This window comes from Excalfactoria chinensis, chromosome 4 (genome assembly GCF_039878825.1).
Source record: "Excalfactoria chinensis isolate bCotChi1 chromosome 4, bCotChi1.hap2, whole genome shotgun sequence".
NCBI lineage: Eukaryota > Metazoa > Chordata > Aves > Galliformes > Phasianidae > Excalfactoria > Excalfactoria chinensis.
In genome coordinates, this window is record NC_092828.1 from 39,861,921 (window position 1) to 39,886,011 (window position 24,091).

A 24,091-nucleotide genomic window follows, 5' to 3' on the forward strand; every position below is an offset into this window, starting at 1 on the left:
CGTACGCAGGTACTGGGAAGGGAGCCGAGCCGCAGCATCTTTGCTAGCGGTAACAGCACCTGGGCTCAATTAAGGGCTGTAATGCCCTCCACGCGTGCAGAGCATCAGCCCTTGGAGCTTTCTGGGGTTTGATCCCCATGCTCGAAGCTCCGTTTCCTCGCGCAGAAAGCACGCAGCACCCAGACCTCGCCACGCCACCAGCCCCACGGGTTCCCCCCGGCCGAGGCGGGGCGGGGAGGGGCCGGGGCGGGGCGGGGCGGGAGCGGGCCCGCCCCACCGGGTGGCCATGTTGCAGCCCCAGCAGCAGGCGGCAGCGAGTGCGGCGATGGCTGTGGCCGTGGGCAGAGCGGCGGTGGGTTGCGGGCGCGGGGGGCTGAAGGGGGAAGTGGGCTGCGTTGCGTGGGTGTGCGGGGGGGGGTGGGGACGTGTTGCGCAGCCTGAGCGCTCCTTGGTTGCCGGGCGGCGGGTTGGTGACTGCCGTTTGTTCGTTCATTCGTTCATTTTCTTATTGATTTATACCCGTGCTCAGAGAGACAAAGGGGTTCGCATTTGTAGCTAGAAGGGAGGAAGATGATCAGTATAAAAACTCATACAGTTTGATGCGGGAGAAAAGGAGCCTGAGCGCTCCGCTTGCAGAAGCGCGAGTGGAGCTCCGCCGCGCCCCGCTGGAGGGAGAGATGCGCTCCTGTGCGCTGTCGGCCGGCGGAGGGAGAGAAGGAGGGGGCTCGGCCCACCCGCCTGCAACTTTCTCAGTGCCTACGAGTGAAGCAGATGGGGCTGAGGGCTGGAATGCGGCCCCTCGTGCCGCTTGTGGGATGCGAGTGGGGTGGGGTGAGGTGAGGAGGTCTCCTTTTAGGCTTGTTTTTGGACCTGCTGTTCTTGGTGGTGTGTGTGTACTCTGTTCATCTCTCCTTCGTTCTCCTTCGTTCTGTTCAACCTCTGCTCACCCTCTTGTGCCTTTGGTGAGCCGTGATCCCCAGCAATCCCAAAACAGCATTCCCAGCAGCCTGCCTTGTGGTTTCACTACATGCATCCTGGCTGTAGAAAGTGTCAGTGTGAGAGCCGTGTGTATGTGGCAGGGGGGTGAGAGGGCTGAAGGGCTTCTTCACAAGCAGCTTCTGGGCAGACCATGCATCATAAAATCATTAAGGCTGGAAGAGACCTCTAAGGTTATCTAGTTCAACTATCAACTCATTCCCACTGTGCCCACTAACCATGGTCACTCGGTGCTACATTTCTTGAACACCTCCATCCTCCAGGGTTGGTGCTTTTAGAGGTGTTTTACCCTGGGGGAACGAGAGATGAAGGAAGGTGGGCTGATGTTTGGTAGGTGCTGGAAGCTTATCTCATATCCCTTCTTATCTAATCCCTCTGCTGCCTCTTTGCGTGCTGCTGTGTTGTTAGGGAGGCGGTAGGGCAGCCGGGGAAATAATTACATAGTGAAGCTGATGGGCATTTGCCTTTTCAAGCTCTTAATGACCGTAACTTATAAGGGCACAGAGCAGTACCCTTTGGTGGGGATAGGGTTGAAGGAAGAGGGAAAGAAAGGAAAAAGAATGGATCAAGAAGTGAATTGGTTTGATTTCTTAAAACTGAGATAACATTCCCAAGTCATAATCTTTCTCATTTTGACGGGATACAGCATTATGTTAATTGTAAAAGCATGCATAAGAAAATTACTTCCTTGAGCTGCTCTGAAGTGTCTGTGCTTAATTGTAGCAAAGTAGGGTAAATTTTGGTCGGATGGGCGGCTTTTGCTTCAAGGCCCCAGTCCTACAGATGTGAATGCACATGTGTGTCACACTGCCTGCAGTTCTGTTTGAATAGAAGTTGATCTCAGTATGTGAATGTAAGGGTGTGCTTAAGTGAAACTTTTGCAGTACTGGTGCCAGGAGCTGCCATGGGACCTTACAGCTGATGAAAGCCATGTGTACACTTAAACATTCATCTGAGTGGCATTGTGCATATGGTCATCTGCTCTGGCTCTGTCAGAGATTAGTCACTTGCATCCCCCTAGATAGGGGACCATCCTTTTCTTGGGCTAATTCCAAGCATCTTGACCAGTTCTGGATGGTATCTCAGCAGATCAGACAGTGGATAGAGGGCTCTGGCTTCCCTCCCCTATTCTTTATTTGTTTATTCTAAATGTTTACAGAACTGTAGCCTGGGCTGGCTGAAGGAGCAACACTAACATAAACATACATGTATTATTACCTCCACCTCCTGCAAGTCAAACAAAGTGATGGAAGATGAAGCTGGAATGCATATTTTGTGGAGGGGCCATGGTGGATGTTATCCAAGAGAAAAGAAACAGCACAGTGCACTCTTCAATCTGTTTTGAAGATTCTTTATAATGAGAGATTGCCAGTTTTCATGGAGGGGAGGGAATGAAGAAGGAAAAGGTACAGGGGGGCTGATGGAGCTGAAGAATTGGTGTTTTTTTTTTTTTTGGCTTTTACTGTGGGGCAGCATCTTCAGAAACCACTTCTATGTGTTCTGGAGGATGGAGCAGAGTCACCAGGCCCCCCTGTTTTTTTGATGGTGAAATGAGGGATGAAATGGTGATCTTCATCTTTGGGGGTATTTGGAGGTTCTTGATGATGAAGGTGGGTCTGAGAGATGTTGGAATGAGATGGTCTGTGAGTGGAGATTCTTGGAAGAACCTTCTCTTGGTAAGGCATGGGAAGAGACTGCTTGGGGAAGTAGTGGAATCATTGTCCATGGAGGTGTTCAGAATCACATAGATATGGCATTTAGGCACGTGGTTTAGTGGGCATGGTTGTGATGGGTTAATGGTTGGACTAGATGATCTTAGAGGTCTTTTCCAACCTTAATGATTCTATGACTGTGTTGCTGAGATCACGAGGAATTGGTTTGCGTGTCTGAGTAATGCTCTGAAATAATGATACATATTGATTAAGCAGCATCCATCTGACAAGTGAAAATACTTACTCATTGCTGAGGCTTTGTGCCCCCTTTTCATCCTCCCAGCCTCCAGAAAAGATGGCTGACTGTCCTGGCTGCCCACCCTAGGGCTGTTAGAGGCTATGCCCTTGGTGTGCTGCCACCTCTCTGGAGGTCACACTTGAGCGTAGGCACGAGACTGTGTGGTAGCTTGTGGCTCTCCTTGCCGGAGAGATGCAGAAGGGGACAGGGTCTTATCCTGGTTTCTTCCCTGTCTGGCCTCATTGGCTTGGTTTAGCTCCAAGCTCCTGTCCCTGTAAGCTGTAGTACCTCTTGCAGGAGTATACAGCAAAGCAATTTCATCTCAGAGCCGTTGGGTATGACCAGGTGATTTAAAATAAACAAATGCTGCAACAGTCCTTCAAGCTTTTTTTAGTACAGTTTCCAGCTCTCTGAACAGCTCTCTACCCTACTGTATGAAGTGATGCGTGATAATGGCTCAGACAAACACCACAGTGTTGCTGGCATTCAGTGCTAACGCTGGTAAAGAGTGCTCCCAATCAGAAACATAAAACCAAGTGCAGGGTCTTGGTGAAGAGGAGTAATACTAACAAAAAATTGCCCTGAATATTCCTTCCTTCTCCCAGTGAAAGCTGTTATTGCCACTTCACTAGCACAATCGTGCTGTACTCCTTCCTTGATAAGGAGTCCCAGAGATGGCTTGGCTCTTAATTAAAAACAGAGGCTGCTTTTGGCTCTGGAGAAGTGACAGGGTGACATTAGGAGCTGAATCTGCACTAAATGCTTCTGAAGTTGCTGAAAATCTGGAGGAGCTGAATCTTTTCCTTGTAGGTTTAGGTTTTTGTGTTCCTTAGTGTTGTCCCGTATAAGGCAATGGTAAAAAGCAGACAGCTATTAAGGTTATATATGTATGAAATGATACACATATATATGTAATGATGCTTGTAGCTTCTTTAGATCATTTGTATTATCAAGGTGAATCTTCTGTTACTGCTTCTGCAACTAGGGTTTATTTTTGGACAGTATCTATTTTAAATAGCTTAATGAAATACTGTGACTGCAGGTAATTTCTTTACCAGATCAGGTCACAAATACTGGGTGAAAACTAATAGGAAAAGGCTTGTTAGGGTGTTTTGGCTCTGCCACAGATGTTGCCTTCTTTGACAGTGGCTCCTGAGAGCTGATTCCTATGAAAACAGTAGCTGGGGAAAAAAAAAAAAAGTAAAGATTGTTTGTGGAGATCTGCGTGCATTTCAACTATTTTAATCAGGAATTATCATAACCTCTTCCACATGATGGGTGTGGAAGGGGAGAAGCAATGTTTTGAGTCCTGAGGGAAATCTGTTAGTGATCTTCAGGACTCACCTGTTTGGATCTGAAGCTGTTCTGCAGTCCGTGGGTGGCATGCTGGGAGGTTAACTGAGTGCAAGGGAGGCCACTGTCTATTTGCCAGATGCACACTAGCTGCACCTAGTGTGCCAAACGCTTTCTCTGAACACTTGAGCGTGGTTTGAATGAAGCTGATGACAGACTGGTGGTCTTGAAATGGGAGAGGATGCTGGTAAACAGCTCGCTTGGCTTGCTCAGTGACTGTGCAAGCTGTATTCCCCTCCTGCTGGAGTGCACAGCAAATGATTCCCAGCAAGGTACAGGAGCATAGGCTGCCCTGGAGACAGAACTACAAATCTGCTTTTATGCTGTCAGTAGAGTTTACCAACAGCCAAATCTTCGTATTTTAAAGCATGCAAATCATTTCTTTTCATCCCCAGTGAAGACCTATCAGCCCAGGGTTGATTCAGTTTGCTTATCACTGACATTTATTCTTGGCATGTGTCTGTAATAGTGTGCATTACCCCAAATCCTTCAGAGCTGCATAGGAAATATTCAGACTTGTGTGCAAATGTCCTAGGTTGTCCTTTTCTTGCTTCTGCGTATGACTATGATTTCTGTTCGACTGTGATTTCTGTTCTCCATTGTCTCTTCTTGTGTTAATCAGTAGAATCAGGTCTCTGACATTGTGAAATGAGCTTACCTTTAGAAACAGCCTAACCTGAAATGGTGTCAAGACTGAAATTTTTCAGGAATTGCTGATAAGTGACTTGAAACAGTTCTCTTTTATTGCCACTTTCTGTGGCTAAAAGGTAAGGTGGTCTTGCTGTGAGCAGGTATGGTGCAAGTTGTAAGCACTAGCAGTGACTGAGGCTTGAAACAGCTGCCTGAAACTGAACATACGCACAGTTCTCATCAAATCTTTATGTCAATACCCCAAGAGCACTGAAGGTTTTGCCAGATCCTCTGGAGGCCTGTTATGGTGGTAAATGACACCACTTCACCACTGCATCTATAGGTTTCTTCTTTCTCCTCCTCCAGACTTATTTCACATCTAGGTTAAGCAGTGGTAGTTCTCACCGTGCCCTGCTCAGTCCCAGGGATCTGAACTGTAAGATCTTTGTGTGTGTGCAGGCGCAAGGGCATAGATACTTAAAACAGAGTGGCTTCTTGATCCCATGTCACCAACTCTATCTCTAAAACTCTTCCTAGCTGTGGCCAAGAAAGTCTGCTTGCTGTTATTTGTATCCATTGCTTCTTATGATAATACTTAGTTGGCTCATAGAATCCAAGATGAAGATTTTTTAATACTTCTGAAAATGGTTTCTTTTGTTTCCTGTCTATTGTGTGCAGTATCTGAGCCAAGAAAAGTTCTCCGTGCTTTAAAGGAATACTTTTCTGTCACAAAACGCCTTTTATCTCTGAAAATGCCAACCTAATCTCATTCTGTTTCATCTGTCTCATTAATATTGAATACATGGTACTTTAATGTGGCAGCTGAGGCAATGTGGGGAATTTCAGTTAATATCTGACAACAGCAAGCTGAGATTTAATGACATTTGTATGTGATCTGCTATACATAAAGTAATTGGCATTTTCTAGAAGTGTTTGACCTAGTTTATGGTTCATTCTGCCCCCTGCTTTCTCAGATCTGCTTTCAGATGTTGGTTAATCTTGAGGATTTGAGCTGTCATCTTGCTTGTGGGAAGATGTTCCCCAATGGTGTTGAGGTCTGTGTGTTGAGATCATGAGAAGGGTCTGCTACTCTGGACCCATTTTTAGAAGGAAGAATATGAAACCCAAGGCAGTTCAGATGCAGCCATCCTTCATGGCTTTGAGTGAACTCTTGCAGAGTGATGCTCTTTTTCTTGTAGGCTTAATAAATGTTCAGGTCTGGTTTGGTCTTCTGATAAAGTGGAGGTTTGGTCACTGAGGCACAAGTTCTCAGTGTCCAGTGGAGGTGGCAAGTGGCACTGTGTTGGGGAACTGAATTATACTTGGGAAAACTGGCATACAAATCTCAGCTATGGTCAGCTCTTTGACAAAGCAGCCATAAACCCTTCCTGAGCTGCAAGGGAATAAGACTGTAAGTTGGGACTAAACCTCTTGAAATATGCTGCCTTCTGGGGCATGCAGCTGGTAGTCAGTGGGGCAAAGAAGGAACAACACAGTTTGTTTCTGCTATGTGATTGCCAAGAAGTAGTGGTGAAAGGGGACCTCAGGTTCTGTGTTTCCAGGTAGCTGAATATCCATCCTGCTGGAAATTGCTTTGGCTGTTCTGCATTTAGAGTTGTGCGGTAATTCATTATTAGATTCTTGATTACAAGAGCCACTGGTAGCACTGGGAATGAGGGTGCATGTGGCTGACATGCTGCAAGTGTTTTGGCCCCCTTTTGCTGAGTCTTGGGCAAGGGATTTCAGTTTGTTATGCCCTTGTTTTTTCCACATGTAAGGCAGATGATAATTCCTCACCTTGCTTTAAGTGTGTCGTTGTAATGACTGGATTAGTAGCATAGCCATAGTTAGTTTCATAAAGGTAGCGTCAAATGTAGTGAGAGCCTGTGGCACAGAAGCATTTCCAGACTAAATGCTTTCTTAATTAAAAACACTTTCAAGAAAACTACCATTAAAATAAGCAATATGCAAGTTGATGTTTTTGCAGGGATTTAACAAGTAATTTCAGTGAGGAAGAGGGGTTTAAAAGTGAGCAGTAGGAGTAACTCTGCTGACCTCATTTCTGTGGGCTTATGTAAATGCAGTTGAGGGCAATTTTTACATAAAGCATTTCTAAAGCATGGTGAGTTTGTCTGGTACAGGCTAGAATCATTCAAACATCAAAGTTAGAGGTGTTATGGTTTTGTTGCTTAAACAAAACTATTATTTGAAATTGCAGCCTTGTGTGTGACTGCTGTCTGTTAAATAGCACAGCCGTGCTTCCCCCGGGTCTTGGCCTTGCCAGGAATGTTGCTCAGAAGAGCAGTTTTTCCATGGGATGTGCTTGGTTTTGATGTAACCTAAGGAAAGCAATATTTTTCTTTTGTAGCCTAACCGAACAACCTGGTGATTTCTTCCAGTAAGATGAGCCAGAAAGCTGGAAGTATAAATCCAGATACGCAAGCTGTCATAGGGCTTACATGCAATGAAGGGAAGCATGAAGTTCACACAGGCTAAAGAGCGGTTGACATTTCCAAAATGAAATAGGTGGTTTGTTCCCAAGTGAAATATGCAATAAGAAGTCATGGAATCACAGAATGGCTTGGATTGGAAGGGACCTTAAAGCCCCTTCAGTTCCAACTCCCTGCTGTGCACAGGGCTGCCACCCACTGGATCAGGCTGCCAAGGGCCTCATCCAACCCAGCTTTGAGCAATTCCAGGGATGGGGCATCCACAGCTTATCTGGGCGGCATATGCAGTGCTTCACCAAACTCTAAGTGAACAGTATCCACCTGACATCTAACCTGCACCTTTCCTCCTTTAGTTTCAAACCACCTCATGTTGTCCTACTGCTACTAGGCAGTACTCAGCTACTCAGTCTCCCTCCTGCTTATAAGTGCCCTTTAAAGTCCCAAGAGGAGTGTGTGGATGCTGTCCTGTTCCAAGTTAGTCCTGGTGAATGATGTTTTCCTGTACTTTGTGCTGAAGTATATTGGATTTTGAAAGTTGCTCAGGATGGGGAATGTCCTATTTTTTGTTTCAGTGCCTTATACAGCAGGGCTGTGGCCTACTAACCCAGGTGCAGTTGTGCTGGGTGGCTAGAAGGGACGGAGTTTAGAATCAGAATCATTTGAGTTGAAGGAACCCTTAAAAGTCATCTGGTCCAACTTCCCTGCGATGAACAGGGACCTACAGCTATATCAGGTCACTCAGAGCCCTGTCCAAACTGAGTGTGTCCAGGAGTGGGGCATCCATCACATCTCTGAGCAACCTGTGCCAGAACTTCATCATTCTTGCTATTAAAAAAAACAAACAACAACAACACCACCCAAAACCAACTCACCTTTTGTCTTCTATCCAGTCTAAATCTTCCTGTTTTTTAGTTTGAAACCATTTTTCCCTGTTGGGATGGGTACTTTGCTCCTGGCTTCTATGCAGGTAGGATAGCTAGAGAAGCCTGCTTTTGGGACTTTGCCTCCAGTTTGTGCTTTCTGGGGCTGCAGGGCAGCCTGAAGTGTGAGCAACTCATATAAAGCTTGATGCAGCTGCATGCATTGCTGCTGTGAGTGGTGTGGAGGAGGCTGCTGCATCTCTAGTCTATGTAGAATTTAGGAGCTGTGTGCTGCAGTGGCTCACTTGCTTTGGTGTATTTCATTAAATAACTCAAGCCAAGAGCAAAAGCATGTGCTACGCATGAGAATTGTGGCCCAGTTTTGGAATAAGCAGGTCTCCGGCACTTGGAGTTGTAGAGCATGTCAGAGCAGGGTGCTCCTACATGTGAACCAAGATTGCCAAGTCCTCTGCGAGGAAAGCATGCTCGCTTGGAGCAAGCTGCATTTGCCTTAGGATGTGTTTGTCTTCCCAAATCCTCAGGTTTGGTTCCAAGAGGTTGTGACTGGATTTACCTGCTCTGGCAGGTCTTTAAGTCTGTGCTGTGCAGGGAGATGAAGCGTGGGGCAGTGGAGCTGGCTTGCTCTGCTGCATCCCTGCTCATCTGTCACAGTCATTTGTGCTCTGCTGTTCCTGGGTATGTGCTGGCACGGTTGGCCAAGCTCAATAGTTCACTGCATTGCTTACCTGACATGCCCTGCTTCCTGTTCCAGTGCTTCTTTGGGGGGGGAAGGGAGTTGAGATCCAGCTTGGAAATGAAATCTAGAATGGGCAGCCTAGGAACCTGCATGTCTACTCTGAGATGAGAGGGGCTAAGCTGCATTTGAGTTGTGGGTGTATGCAAAGCTACAGTATAAAATAACTGCAGGAAACAAAAGGTAAAGGCAAGTCCTTATAATTGACATTTGATACAACAGCCTTACAAAATCCTCAATTCTTCCTTTCTAAAAGCTGTCCTTAAGCGATGTATTCCAGCAAGGTACATTAGAATACTTATCTGAATTTGTAAGGTTACAAGACCCTGAATTCTGGCAGGTATGAGTTTAGCTTGGCTGTCTGGGAAAGGCTCTGGGCAGCTGGACAGAATTTCTGGTGTTTTCTTTAGGGTGTATCAAGAAAATCATCACAAGTGTGGGTTAATTCTAACACTGGTAGTAAGCAGTGACACAGATTGCTGCAGCACAAGTCCTGACAAGAGGGCAGGAATTAAAAGTAAATCCAAGTTTGACCACTTTGCTTTCTGTTCAAGCACAAACATAACAGGGATGGGGAGTCTGAACTGAATGTGGTGTCCAGCCTTAATTTGTGATGAGTTGGACTTGATGATCCTTCTGGGTCTCTCTCCAACTCAGGGTATTCTGTGATATGCAGAGGTAGGTGATGGCCTTAGTTTAACCTATTAGTGTAGCTCCATAGGCAGTTGATGACCGTTGCAGCAATGTGTGTGTGGAATAATTTATGACATTGTTCCAGTGAGCATATGGGTGAATGCCAGCAGTTTTCTAAACTCTGCCACTGCTCTTGTGAACGGTGGGGCTGCTGAAGGAAAAACAGCACTAGATTAGTGCAGAGTAATTCTTGGAAGTGTTATGCTTAGTTCTAAGGTATGTCCTATCCATGCTGTGCAGGGGGAGCAGCAAGCAGATGTGCTAATTGGGAGTACTGTTCATGCATCGAGCAAGGTATGGGGGAAGCAGCACAAGAAGAGACTTCTAGCTACAGGGTTTTCCCAAGCAGTCTTAGCTATCTCTGCTGGTTGAGAGGACAATGCTGTCATTTGCAAGTACTTGGGCTGTGTGGGTCAATGCTGAAGCACTTCATCACAGAGCCTTGAAGCATTCTGATACCCCAACAGGACTGTTGTGCCATGAACTTGGTGCTGGGTATCTTTTCTAGAGGGATGAAATGCTGAAACTTTCCCTCAGCCCCCTGTAAGATGCAGCTGCAGACCACCAGTACTTGCCTGCAGTTCTTAGGCCTCCTGCTTCTAGTTACTCTGTCGCGACACTGCCAGCAGGGTGGGATGGCCAGAGCTCTGGCTCCCTGAGTCACTGGGGAGCCTCAGTATGTGTGAGGGAAGCCTCTGGCAAGGCATAGGGCAGGGGCAGTGCCTGCCTCTCTCTAATTGTTGTTTGTTCCCTGCTCATCCAGTGCTTGTTTATGGGAACCTACCAGGCAGAAACTCATCAAAGTCTGCTCTACAGCTGGCGCCCAGCAGTCCTGCAACTCGTCCTGTAGCCATTGCCTGCAGGGAAATGAGCAGCTCAGATTGCTGGCCCTGCATTGGGGGCTATGGGGCTCAGCGTGCCTGCACAGGGGTCAGTGACCGGCCTGAGCGTCCTCTGGTTAAAGATTCCATGTTCCCATAAAACATCATGTATTAGATAAGCATTGGCTTTAATGCTTGTGCTTCTGAACAGCACTGTTAACTGAATTGCAGATTTCCTGCAGGCCGGTGTCCGCTTCCTAGTGGCTAGGATGAAGTATACCATGATGCCTCAGTGTTCTGGGCCCTTCACTTTGTGGTCTCGCTTATTGGTGAGGTTGTGAGCATGCAGCTCCTCCAGGGACTGTACTGGAACTGAGAGCCTGAGAAAGAAATTATTGTAGCAAAGCTCATTCTGGAACTGTTACGTTGAGACAAAGGGAAAGTAACACCTTACTCATGGTAAGGGGTGTGGGAAAACATTTGGCTTGGAAAGTTCATACCCTCTGCTTTAAGGTGGAAGTCCCCGCAGTTTGATCAGGTCAGAAGGTTTAAAGCTGTCTGCTGTTTTACAGAATTGAATTCATGGGGTTTGACCTGGCTTGCGGGGAGCTAGGCTTGCTTTCTTTAGCTGCTCCTGGATGCTGGGCAAAGGCCATTGCCACTCCATCCCTCCTTGAACTGGGAAATAGCACCAAAGCTCTGACATGCTCTGTCAGATTTAAGCCTTAATGATGCTGCTGCTGCCAAGTTTGGGATGTGCGTTGTTTTATCGGGAGTGGTAGAATAGTCCTGGAGAACCATTCAGAGCTGCATGGTTTGTTTTTTTTATATTCCTCCTCATGTAGTAAACTTGGTGGGACATCAGGCCCTCTAAAGTTGCTAATAGGATTTAAATCAAGGTCTCATAACTGTTATAAACGAGAACTTGATCTTATGGATCCAGGGCATCTAATTAGTGTCTGGAATTTAGCCATTAATGGGGGTGTGTTTATAGAAATGCTGTTAATATTTTCCTTTAGGAGCTTTTGTTCTTTACGTGTAGCTGCTCAAAGTAACACCCAGTGTTACAAACGAAGAATATTTTTCTCTTGCTCATTTCCTCATGCTTGGCATTTATACCCCATTCTCACTGTGTTCTTTTATTCTGGGGTGCTGATTTGGAGTGTTGATGTGTATATGTGGTTTCCTTGAGGGCAAAAAGTTAAAATTGTTGGCCTAAAAGAAAAGAAGGTGAGAAAAGGGTTAAGAGAACTGAAGATCCAGGGGTAGGCAACACCTGAAATTAATTGTGAGTACTTCCTCCTCTTAAAATCTGGACATGCTTCTTAAAAACTTGCTATAGGCACTCAGCAGAGCTGCTGAGTTTGAGAAGCATGCGAGCACATTTCAGGTTATAAAATATGATGCTACTGGAGGAAGCCCAACCTCAGTGATGGTTCATGTCTACCAGGTCTGGTGCAGCAGCTCTGCCTTGGCAGGGAGCTGAGTGTGGCCTTGGGCAAGCAGCTACTGAGGCTGAGAGGCTTTGCTCTCTACTTGAATCTGCAACTGTTGGCTGATGTTGGTCATTGTCCTTGCTTGTGCTCTGTGAGCAAGACCCTGACCTGTGGTGGTCTGAGGCCAGAGCCCAATAGTAGAATGCAGAAGAGAAATACAGTGTGATCTGATACAGCACCTGAGCCTCTAAAGCATTGCTAGGGCAAGATTTCAGGTGAGAGACTGCAGCCCTTGGAGTTTGATCCCTGCATGTGAACTCTGAGGTTGTCCACAAGTCCTAGAGTATTCTGGTAGGTACAAATGCAGGAGCATCATTAATGGAAGAGAAACCGGTCACTGAAATGGCCCTGTGCCAGCCTTGTCCCCCTTTTGCATCCATCTTGGTTGCTCTGAACTGCCACTATTACCAGATAATGGGGAAGGAAGGAAAGGCTGGTGTTTTATTGAGAAAGACGCGTGCAGGAGATGTGGACAGATTTTGTACAGGGAGTGACTTATGCCAATTCTGCATCTGGTTTTATTTGTGTTATTAAGGTTAAGCTAATAAATGTGCTTGAAATTGTGGATTATGGCAAATTGCTATTTGTCAGCACTGTATTGCCAGTAAGATACCCCTGAACTATGTATGAGTATGCAATTGCTTGCTCTTGCCAGCCCTAGGGAGCCTGGATATGTGAATGCTGTTGCAGAAGAGAGTAGTGGTTTCTTAATGAAGTACCAATGCTGAAGAGCCCCGTTCATCTGTTTGCGCTTCAGAGGTCTGCTGTTACATAGCCTTTTTCTTTTCAAGCATCAACTTAATAGGTTTTAGGTGTCCAAACCTGTGCTTGTACATACTTGGAGGCTGCAGGCTGAAGTGGAGGATGATGTGGGCTCTGTTTTGAGCCCAGCAACTTCAAAATGCAATGTGTTAGTGGGAAGCCTGCTGGCAAGTTTGAACCCTGGCAAGGAAGGTGGAGAGGAGAGAGAGCAGAGGTGAAGGATAAAGGTCATGAGCTTTAGCCAAGGCCCTAACTTGTGTTAGTCAATGTAACCAAACTTTCTTTTAGTCACTGCCAGGTCTGTTTTCAGCACTCAAGTCAGGTGGGTGTGTAGCCACAGCTCTAAAATGATAGGTTTGTCTGAGCTCAGGCCATAACTTCTCAGAAAAATGCATGGACTTTCCCCAGTCTCAGGTAGGCTTCGTTATTTCAGTTGTGCAGTAGTTGTTCCTGTCTGACTACTGGTAAAGGAACAGGAAAATGAAGGCAAATCATGTGGCTGTTTATCCTGAATGCTGTGAGGTTATCTACTTTTCCAGGTCTTTTCTCCAGGATCCTTTTTACCTCTAAGGCATCTCGTACAAAGATGTTGTTTTCAATCCATGTTATGCAATTTTAGCTTTCAGGATGGAAGTTCTGTGTCTGCCCTAAAACATATCTTTTCCTGCTGAGAAGTACCTTGCTTACTATAAGCTGCATTAGGGAATTGCCATCAAATAATTAAGGAAATCATCATAGGCTTATAAGAAGGTGAGGTGATTACAGGAATTGAAGCTGCTGGTATGACCCTGAGCTTGGCCTGATGGGAAAGCAAGCACAGCCCTGAATGTGCTGAGAGCCGCAAGCTCAGGTACAGCTATGAGCAACACTTCATGTTCTTGTTGAAGGGGTGTATGGCAGTCTCAGGGCTGTGCCAGCAATGTGCCTTGAGCCCCCTGCTTCTTGCCAGCTCCAGTGCTGGGGAAGAAGCAGTGCTCACATGGCTCTGGGGCTTGGTGCATCCCGTGGGCTGTTGTGTGGCCTCATTGCTTTCATAATGTATTCCCGGTTGCATGATTTGAACTACTTATTTAATTCTGCCTCGGTCATAGAGGTGTTTGAAAAATAGGTCCTTGTAAAAGAAACTTGTTTGACAAACTGTAGGTTGTAAGGATCCATATTCTCAGGTTGATCTCCTGCAGAAAACCCCAATTGTGACTTTAGGGTGATGGTGTCTGCTTGAGCCTCCTTTGGAGGGCACTTGAGGGTGTGGAGAAGGGAGAAGACAGTGTTGCTGTTAGTCTTTTCTGAGAAAGGTGTGAGAGTTCTATAAAACCAGTGCTACTTTCCTAACACCTTTGGGAGTGGCCAGCAGAGATACTCAGCTCCAGAAGAGAGGTTAGCTGTGCTTGGTAGGAGGCTTGTGGGGCCTGTGCTGCAGTGGGGACTTGCTGTTTGAAGTCGTGATCAGCTGGAATACAGAGAGACCTTTTCCCCCACCCCCACCCCCCCTTTCCCCCCCTTTTTTATTGGAGGCTATGGAAGGGGTGCATAAAATAGAGACTGGGGCAGAGCAGGGCTCTTGTCATATACATAGACTGGTGCAGCTCACTGGGATAGAAGGCTTCTCTCCACCACAAGCTCAGGACTAGAGTTGGGAAGCTCATCCTTGGGTTCCTTGCGGCTGGAGAGTTAATCCTCTCCTCTGGTGCTATGAGTGTTTGTTTAGCCTGCTCTCTTACAATGCATTTGTGGAGTTCAAACAGTTGGAGTGCGTGTTGGGCAATTGCCTGTGTCCTGTCCAGGGGTTCTTTATGACTTGGAGTATCCCCAGCATTGCAGCGGTCATCAGATGCCTTTGTGGTCCTGCCTCTTTGCAAGTGATGAATGTGGAGATGACTGTGGGAACATTCCTGTCTGCAGCCCACGTGCAAGAAAAATGTTTTGTCTTGTGCTTCCCAGCAAGGCCAGAAATGTAAATTCTGGAGCAGTCTGTCAGTGCAGCCAGATGCAAGGAGAAGAAAAGGCCTGGTGTAAGGTAGACTTGCAGTCCCACCTCGTGACGCTGGCATTATGGCTGTGACTCAGACCTGGGCCAGATCTACTTTCCTCTGGAAGATCTCTCCAAAAATGTTAATTGGATGAAGACAAAACAGCCTTCCGAGGCAGCCATGGAAATTTGGAATTAATGAGGTGAAGGGAAGGAAGTACTTCAGCCAAAATGGGGAATTGCTCCTTGAAGCATGTCCTACTTAGGGAAATCTTTCCCTGTTTAAAGACATGCTGAAGGCAAGCAGGAAAAATTGTTACTGTTGAGAGCTTTAAGAGCAATGTTTCAAACCTGTCAGCTAAATAGTTCAATTCTTCTGCATGCAGATCCGGATCAACTTAACTTCACTCTTATTCCTGCTGAAAAAAGAAAACTGCTTTCTAAGGTGAACGTTATTTGTGACCCTGTGTGTTCTCTGATTGCTGACCTTGTTTTAATACTGAAAGACTTATGTGATGCCCTATAATAGCTTCCTAGGCCATAAGGGGGGCAGTGCACATTCTCATTTTCCTGTTTTAAAGCAGGTATAATGGCTGTGCCTTCACATCCCAAAGTTGCCTTCCTCTTGATTTGAATGAACAACTTCAAATCTGGTTTTGCTGCTTGGTTGTTAACATGTTACAGATCAAGTAATCAAGATCAAGTACACATGTTGCTAGTGAGTGTAAAAATACAAAGTCATCTAAAGCTTAGGTGTTTTACACCTCTTATTCATTTTATATCTTCAGTGGTACATGTGCCTGTGGGATGTGTCCATAAGAAGAGCTGGTCAAAGCCTGTTCTTTCAATTCCCAGGGAGGTGGTTGAATCGCCATCCCTGGATGTGTTTAAGAGCAGTTTGGATGTGGTGCTCAGGGATATGATTTAGTGTAGGGTTTTAGAGATAGGGTACTGGTTAGGCTGCAGTTGGACTTGATGATCTTCAAGGTCTTTTCCAACCTGGGTAATTCTATGATTCTATGAATTCAGTCCTGGTAGGCGAATGAGTCCTTTAAAAAGTCCCTGCTTCATTTAGGTCTTCCAGTGACTGCAAACTCAGTACATGTTGTTGGTGTGCCCATGTGAATTTACAGAGCTGAATGATGATTTATTTTGAAGTTGAGAGCCATTCATGCTTGTGTTGGGGTACCTGTGTGATGAGGAAACCATATAGTAGGCATGTATGTTAGCAACGTCCTAGGACTTTGGTGTGAGAATTACTGTGATGAATTTGAATTATTTAGTCCAGGATTAAGAGAACTAATAAATATGCAGTCTGGAGCCTTGATACACTTTGCTCTGTGGGCTGTACTTGGTAACTGGGTCTCGATGGAGAACTGTAGCATTACTTTTTGGTACCTACACACAGGGCAGTGCTGTACTGTCCCATTGCCTCCAACCAAGCTGGTGAGGCATAGTGTTAATGCTGATCCTGCTGATAGATCACAGGGCTCATTAATTATCCTGAGCACGATAGGGGACACTTCTCAGTTCTGGAGCTTGCTAAATGGGAGCTGACAAAACATGCTCCATATGTGCAGCTGCAGTGTTGCAGGACAGAAAACATGGAGTTAAGGGGTGGTGAGCCAGCCTGCATCACCTCACAAGGAGAACTGCTGCTTTGTGTGTGGAGTAGCCCTTAATTTGATTCAGGTATTGGAACAGTGCTGCCTTGTTACAGGTTTATAAGAAAGTCCCATGGGCTTCCTTCCTTTCTGAAAAGCTCTGTGTTTTGCTCCAGTGATGCTCATGCACCTAGCAGGGCCAGGGCTTGGAGAAGCCTGGAGAATTTTGGAAGAAAATACGGCAATGGGTTTGGAGGCTGCACTCCCAGGTTTCCACCCACTCTGCTCTGCTGTGCTTGGGATTGTGTCCCAACAAACTCCCTGCCAGTGGGCCCCGTGTGAGTCCTGCTGGGTTCATGGTTCTCTGTGTCATGCCCTGTAGTGTGCTGTGCCTCCAGCTAACGGCTGTTAGCAAAGGCTGCATGCACTTATTTAACAGCCTGTGATGCAGCTGTTTCAGTGCTATTTTAAGTGCATGGCAGTGGAATACAGGAAGAAATGGCTGTTATTTTCTTCCTCTCTGCTGTCTTACTGGACTCCATCTGTGATGGTGTGGGATTGTAGTGAGAGGGATGTGGGGAAAAAGTGAAAATTTAGCTAATGCCTATGTAGCACCTTTCCTCTACATGTACTACCTCAAAAGACAAAGCAAGGGGAAACGAGAGTAAATTAGGAGCAGTTTGGGGAGGGAGTGAATGGGGTGTCTCAACCTGGGGATCCTGGCACTGAATGTAACTCATTTAATTTGTCAGATTGCTGCAGACAGTCAGAAAGGCAGTTAGCTGCATGTTGTCCTCCCGTCAGGAGAGCTGGGCCGGGGGAGTGGAGAGCATCTGTTTCTCATTGGGCACTGCCTTTACTTAGTCTTCATTCTTGTTTGTGACATTATGTCTTTCTTTCCCCCTCCCTTCCTCCTTCCCTTCCTTCCTCAATCCTTTTTTTTTTTTTCCTTTCCCTCCAGTGAGTTTACAAGTCTTGCTGGAATGTGCATATGGTCCTTATCATCTCCAAAGTCCAGCTTTTTTTTTTTCCCTCCTGGTTAGCAATTTGTGACATCAGGGGCTGCTAGAGGCATTAGTCACTTTTACTCCAAATAGAAAAGTTAGTGGTTTTTGGAAACCTATGGAGGAAAACGTTTTTTTTTATGTCAGCCCTTGGCACAAATGCAGCTGTTACCGCTCTGAGCCTGTGCTGACCTTTAGCCAAACATTTTGCCTGGAAGATAAACGTTCTTTCCCACTCCCTGCAGCCGCTCTGGAATTGTTGGATTTTGCTGACTTCCCTCTTCCCAGAGGAATGTGGCTGTATCCTTTTACCTATCCTCTTGCTGTGCTGTGCCAGTGGAAGCGGCTCTGTTGGCTGCAGGCACTTGGTGCTGGGCCTGGGGAAGCCAAACTCTTCTGTTGTCCTGATTCTCAAGGATTAAAAGGATAAAACAGCATATTCAGGGTGAGCCTTGGTGTTCCCTGTGTCCTCCCTGGTTATTGAGCTATGTCTGGGTAAAAATCAGGGAGCTGCAGCAGCACTGTGAGTGTTGATCACCCAACTTGCCTCCCTCTGATGGATCTTCATGGTTTACTTGGCACAATCAATAATCTGCAGGGCAAGTCGATGTCTTCTGCAGTTTTCTGTTCCTTATGCAAGGAAAAAAGACCTCCCAGCCTTTAGTAGCTTGCCTACATCTGCCCCAGCTGGCAGCCAGGCGTGGAGACAGGAACTCCCCCTCTTAGGCTGGTGACACTGATGGTTATCCTGCCTAAAACAACAACAGGCCTTCCTTTCATGATTAATGGAGTGACTTCCATGGTCTGCGTTCTTGCACTGTGAATGTGCTATGGCAGGGGGAGGGTTGTTTCCTTTTATTTTCCCCAGTGTTGTTATACGTGAGTTTCCTCAATCAAGAATTAAGGGCTCAGCCGTCCCTTCAGCCTGTGCAAGGAAAGAAGGGGAGTTTACAAGCAACTTCAGCAGTGAGTTTGGCTTTGGTGCAGGCGTGGGGATGCTTCATCTCCCGTCAGCTGTAATATGGGGACAGAGTCTGATAGATCTGCCTTGTCTCCAATGCTCTTTGCTTCTGTGCTACTGCTGCCTGCCCAGCCACTCTGTTGAGGTCCCTGGCTTTGGTTGCAGGAGAGATTACTTAAAGTGCAGGAACCTGCGCCTGGTAACAGGGCAAAAATGTGGCTGGCCTTTGCTGCTGACAACAATAAAAGCTTTCAGAATTTCTCAAAGGTTCCTCTGAAGTCGTGTGGCCTCCAATAACTAAACACTCGTTTCATATTTGTGGTCTAGCTCCATGTTTTGCATACCAGATTTTTTCTTCTCTTGAATTGGAGGCTCATTTTTGTTTTCTTTAACTCTTGGGAGGCCATGTGAAGCTGACCCCCAGATGCCAGAAGCAGTGGGACAGGAGGGGATGAGGGGGATATTTTGCTGGCAGACTTAAAGCCAAAGGGGCTCTGCCAGAAGGCTGTTGGGGCTGAGGGAACAGCTGCTGTGGTTCAGGGCTGAGGAAGAAGACTGGACCAGGGCAGTAACTACAGATTTCTTTCTGGCCTTGTGCTCTGCAGTCTCTGGGAGATATTCTTTTCTGCATCTCAGCTTGCTGACCAGGCACTTATCTGAAATATAAGGCTGCACTCTGCTTTGCACTGCACCTCCAGAGGCGGCCCTTTCCTAATCCTGCAGCCCACCTTCTCCCTAGCTGTAGGCATGCTGTTGTTGTCTCCAGTGAGAAAAATAGGTTTATTTCCCTTTATTCCTGTTAGTTCTGCCAAGCCACAGCGGCTTAGAAGGAGTGAGCCACTTCTATCCTTGCACACGCCTCGTCAGCCAAATTGTTTTACAGAGCTTCACTGAATTACATCCAGACAGACCCAGAGCATCCGTTACAGCACTGCTTGACCTATAAAGCCGTTACCACCAGGAGCCATGTGTGAAGAAAACCAGATCCGATGCAGAGCTAGCAGGGCTCTGAGCCCACAGTCTTTCTTGTCATTCTGCAAGGAACTTGTATTTTTCCTTACAGCTAAGGGTGTTGGAAGACAGGGTCCAGGCAATTCATCTCTTCAGAACATCTGCAATGTGACTGTTGATCCAAGAAATATTAACCGTTAAATGAGTTGTAGGTCACACTACAGAGAAAAGTGCTCAGTATCTGTCCTAATAAACAAGCATTTATCTATGTATCGCTCTATAGCTTTTGAAGGGCTGGCATGTGGTTTTAGAAGCTTTAAAATTCCTTCCTGGTCACATAGATGGTATATGAAGAGAGAGGGAAGTTTTGTCCTGTAAAGTGGAGTTAAATTAGAGACAGGACTCTGTCCTAAGAAAGTTTCAAACTAAAAACTGCATTTAGGATGTTCACCCAAGTCTGTCTGCATCTGTGGTACTCTCTGCAGAGGTCTGCAGAGCTGTGGTTTTTCCCCAGGCTGATCCTGTTTGTGCCTTCAGAGACTGCAGGCTGAGAGGAATTATTCTTGTAGAGTGCTTGCAAGAGATAGATAACTCTACATTCGGTGATGTGTCTGGGTATTATTGAGGCACCTCTCAGGATTGCACTGTGGGCTGAGGGGCAACAGAAGGGTTGGTTTGATCCAGGAGTGTGTTAAATGCAGTGTGGAGGAAAGAGAGGCATTAGGCTGAATTCTATGAATCTCCAAAGGGAAAGCGAGGAATTTCTTTGATGGGCTGGATGATGGTGCGCCTTTCTATTCAGGGTGGAGTGCCCTCTGCCTTCCTGTGGCAGGTGGAGTACATTGGGCCCCAGAGTACTGCTCACCTGCCTTCATGTGGATATATCAGGCCCTGGGCTCAACTCTGGGGAAAAAATACTTTGATAATGGCAACCTTCCCCTGCTTATTGACTATGGGCTCCCAGTTGGCATTGGGGTGACTCACTTGAGAACCCAGCCTGCTGCCTCTCCTTGATGGCTGTCACAGCAGCTCGCAGCCAGAGCACGGTGACCATCTGACTTAATGTCTTGTTGTTTTTTAAACACTTCTCTCTTGCCAGACCAAATGCATGAATCACTTGCCTGTTCTGCTAATTATATGCTGAGCAGCTACGCTTCTTGCTCTCCAGCAGAGGTTTGTACCTCCGAGCTCATGTGTTACTCGGGCCTCCACTGCTTTCAGATATTGCTGAACCCCTAGAGCCCTGGGGACTGCTGGGCAGCTGTATGACCTCAGCCCAGTGTGTTCAGGATAATTGGTGGTAGCAAAAGCAAAAAGGTGATTGCAGAAGTGGTTTTGGCCATGGGAAGATTCATTCTGGTTATTGCGAAAAAATAAGAAGTGCTAATTGTGATATAAAGGTGAAAACGTTCAGCCTCTGCCATGAGAGAGGAGAGAGATGAATTCAGCCCAGCAGTCTCAAATTGTCCAGCGTGTTCCATGGAGTATGTAGTAGGGCTATTGTGTTAAGAAGGGCTACATCTGTGTCAGTGGGCTGCTGAGGTCCCCCTGAGCACTTGCAAGTTGCTGAGCTCTCTTTATGGTGAACAAATCCTCCTTTCAGCATCCCCACTACTCAATGAAGCATGCTGCTATTTGGAGACCACTGCAGGAACATGGAGATGTGGGCTTGTTTCATCTCTGCCCACACTTTGGGCTCCTGAGCTTTTCCTGAGGGTTTTGCTGCTCCAGGCAGATAGCAGACTACGCTTCTGCCTCCCACTATGTAGCACAGCCTGTGAAAAATACCCAGTATTGAAAATGCAGATACTGGTTTTGTTGATGTTTGCTGCTTGCAGGAAAAGAAAATGGAAAGAGAAAACAACAACAACAACAACCAAAAACGCAATCAAAAAACCATATAGCAAAAATAACTGACACAGATGCAGGAGATGAGTCTAACTCCCATTCCTGCTGAGTAACTGATGATGAGGCAATACTTGCTTTCCCAAAATATACCAGGGAAAGAGATACCAGTACTGCACTAAAGGATGTTTCACACCCACCAGTTTCTGCAGAGCCTATGAGTCATGGGCAGCAAGTGCTTTCTGGGATCTGCCCCAAACTCCCTTCACTTAACCATAAACCCAAGCCCACTGGTGTTTTAAAAATACTTGTGTTACAAGTGTTTAATTTAACCCATTCACAGCATGCCTAAATCCCGGGGTCTCCTTCTATCGACCAGCTTTTTCAGAAAATCACTGCAGTGGGTGGATAAAAGAGATTACGTTGATAACAAGATGCTGAGGCCTCAGAAGCAGTATTTGGGTGTTGGTAGTTTGCTACACCCAGTTTCATCATGTTCATCGGTCACAGGCTTGGAGAAGCAGTCTTGAAAGTGCTTGCATGTCTTAGTCTTGCAGACAGTTAGCTCCAGAGCCCCACAGCGGAGAGCTGGATAGAAGTGCAGAGAGAATTCATATTATGATACAAACTTGAGATTAAACTCTTTTCTCCTGAAAACTCCTGTGTCACCCTGATGAGTGCTGGGTGTGACCTGCCTGCTGCTCAGCCTCCCCGTTTACATGTCTTTCTTCTTGGCCTTACAGAATGATGACCTTAGGAACCTGTCCCTCTCTGGCCATGTGGGCTTTGACAGTCTCCCTGATCAGCTGGTCAACAAGTCAACATCACAGGGCTTCTGCTTCAACATCCTCTGTGTGGGTAAGTTGTTTCACACAATGGGTCACGTACAAGTCCACAAGTTAGCACCTTATCCAAAGGGTAAGATCTGAGCCACTACTGACTGTAGTGGCAGGGAAGTGGCAACTTATTTCTAGAGCTTCTCTAGGGTAGAAACTAATATTTCGCTTCTCCCTTTTCCATCCTGTCCCTTGATCTGAAATTTTTGAATTCAAAGATGATTGGGGTATTGATGTTCCTGGGGTCCTGCATTTCCCAAAGGCTGCCGTGAGGAAAAGAAGTTGATTTGGGAATGAATTTTTAGAAGAATGTTAATTTAATTTAAATTTAGTCACAGATGCTGCTTCTCAATAAATGGCATTTCTTTTCTTCCAGGCTTTTGCCTGCCTACCTTGTTATATTCTTAGTTTTTCCAGTTGGAAATGATGCCGTTTTTAGTCTCCAAATGATGTACAAAGTCTGTCACCTGTTCTCTGCTGTGTTTAATCTGGGTGCTGCAAGTTGGTTCGGTAGCCTGAGTTACTGAGTAAATTTACTCACATTTTTCAGAGGTGCAGTGTGGGGAGGTACCAGGTTCTTTTGAATATAGAGGGGTGCTGACTGTCTCTGCGTTTTATGGCTATTATGCAGAGAGAAATCCATTGCTCAGCCCTAGGGAGCTGTGTGCTAAAACATCATTGACCTGGTAGTGGATGTCTTCAGGATGTTTTTTGTGACTGAGGTTTATGAATACTTAAAAATGCTGACTTTTACTGTTAGCTTGACAAAGCAGTCCACAGACAACATCTTTTTGTCCGTTGTTTACTTAAGGCTTTAGAAGGGCATATTGTCCCTTCTAATAGGGGGGGATCCAGAGAGGTTGTGGATGTTGACCAGTGGATGCCCCATCCCTGGAGGTGTTCAGGGCCAGGTTGGATGGGACCCTGGGCAGCCTGATCTAGTACTTAATCTAGCAACCCTGCCTGGGCAGGGGTTTGGGATGTGATGATCCTTGAGGTCCCTTCCAACCAAGCCATTCTATGATTCCATGTTTCTAATAAGTTAATTAACCAGGAACAAAACACAGCCCTCTGTGATGTTCGGTGGCAAGATGAGACTTGGTCTGCAGAGCAGGATAAACCGTCTGAAAAAATCTGGCAAGTGAACTCATTTCCTCTTCACAGCTTTGTGCACTGAAGAGCAAGATAAGAGTAGTACACTTGTGCGTGCTCAGGCTATCAGCCATCACACGGATCTTTTAGCAGCGTGAAACCATTCAAAATTCAGCAGGGAACATCTAGATTAGCAGGCAGCTCTTTGATCAAAATGGCATAAATTAATTGCCTTTTTCTTTTGCAGTAAATATTCTTCTCTGAGCGTGACTTGATACATTTCCATTAGCAGCAATTTGCTCCAACTCTTCTCTTATAAAATGTGCTGATCAACCATTTTTAGCTCCGCATTAAAATTTCACACAAGTTCCTGCAGTTGTCCAAAGAGGAGAAACCTTCCCATTAAAACAAAACTTTTCAAATTGTGTTTTCAGGAAGGACACTGTTGACTTTGACATAGTAATGCGAAGCTTTTAGTTGCAGTGTGCATGACTGAAGTGCTGCAAGGCCCATTGAGCAGAGCGTGCAGCAGTGCTGCTTTCATGTCGGGAACTCGCAATAATACACAGCTGCTGTTTGTTTCTGTGGACACAAATACTGCATGGTTTGCTGAGGTCTTCGAAGCGGGGCTTCTGCATGTTTTGAGTGAGAGATTCTAGAAGAGTGCAGACAGCCCAGAGAGATGCTTGGGGGCCATCCCAGATGTAGGCTCTCTTCTCCCACTTTATTTTCTGCATTGGTGAATCAATCACTTCAGTTTAAGTTTTTTCAGGGCAGAGGGGAATCTTGTTCACAAGCGAGTAGTTTGCCTAAATGATAACTGTAGTGCAACACTGAACGTGGCTTGGATTTCCTCGGAAGAGATGCAACTTGGCATTTCTGTCACTTCTGTTGTTAAAAAATATGCGGAGAGAAAATTTTACTGAAAACTTGGCTTATTTGTGGTATGACCTTGAGATACTTCCTCAGCACGGGCAGCAGTAGCAGTTGGAGAGGGTAACACTAAGCAAACGTTTCTGACTTAAAAATGGGTTTTAGGCTAATGCTTTCATCAGTGTTAATAA

At 46.1% G+C, this 24,091-nt stretch overlaps 1 protein-coding gene across 2 annotated transcripts in view; it reads left to right on the forward strand.

The window, feature by feature from the left end:
* The first annotated feature begins 261 nt into the window (after nucleotides 1–261).
* Nucleotides 262–24,091, forward strand: part of SEPTIN11 (septin 11) — a 48,380-nt gene continuing 24,550 nt past the window's right edge. For both annotated transcript variants that reach the window (XM_072335521.1, XM_072335520.1), the window contains exons 1-2: nucleotides 262–352; nucleotides 21,843–21,957. In XM_072335521.1, the coding sequence (XP_072191622.1) occupies nucleotides 287–352; nucleotides 21,843–21,957 (181 nt within the window). In that variant the 5' untranslated portion in view covers nucleotides 262–286. The remainder of the gene's footprint in view (nucleotides 353–21,842; nucleotides 21,958–24,091) is intronic.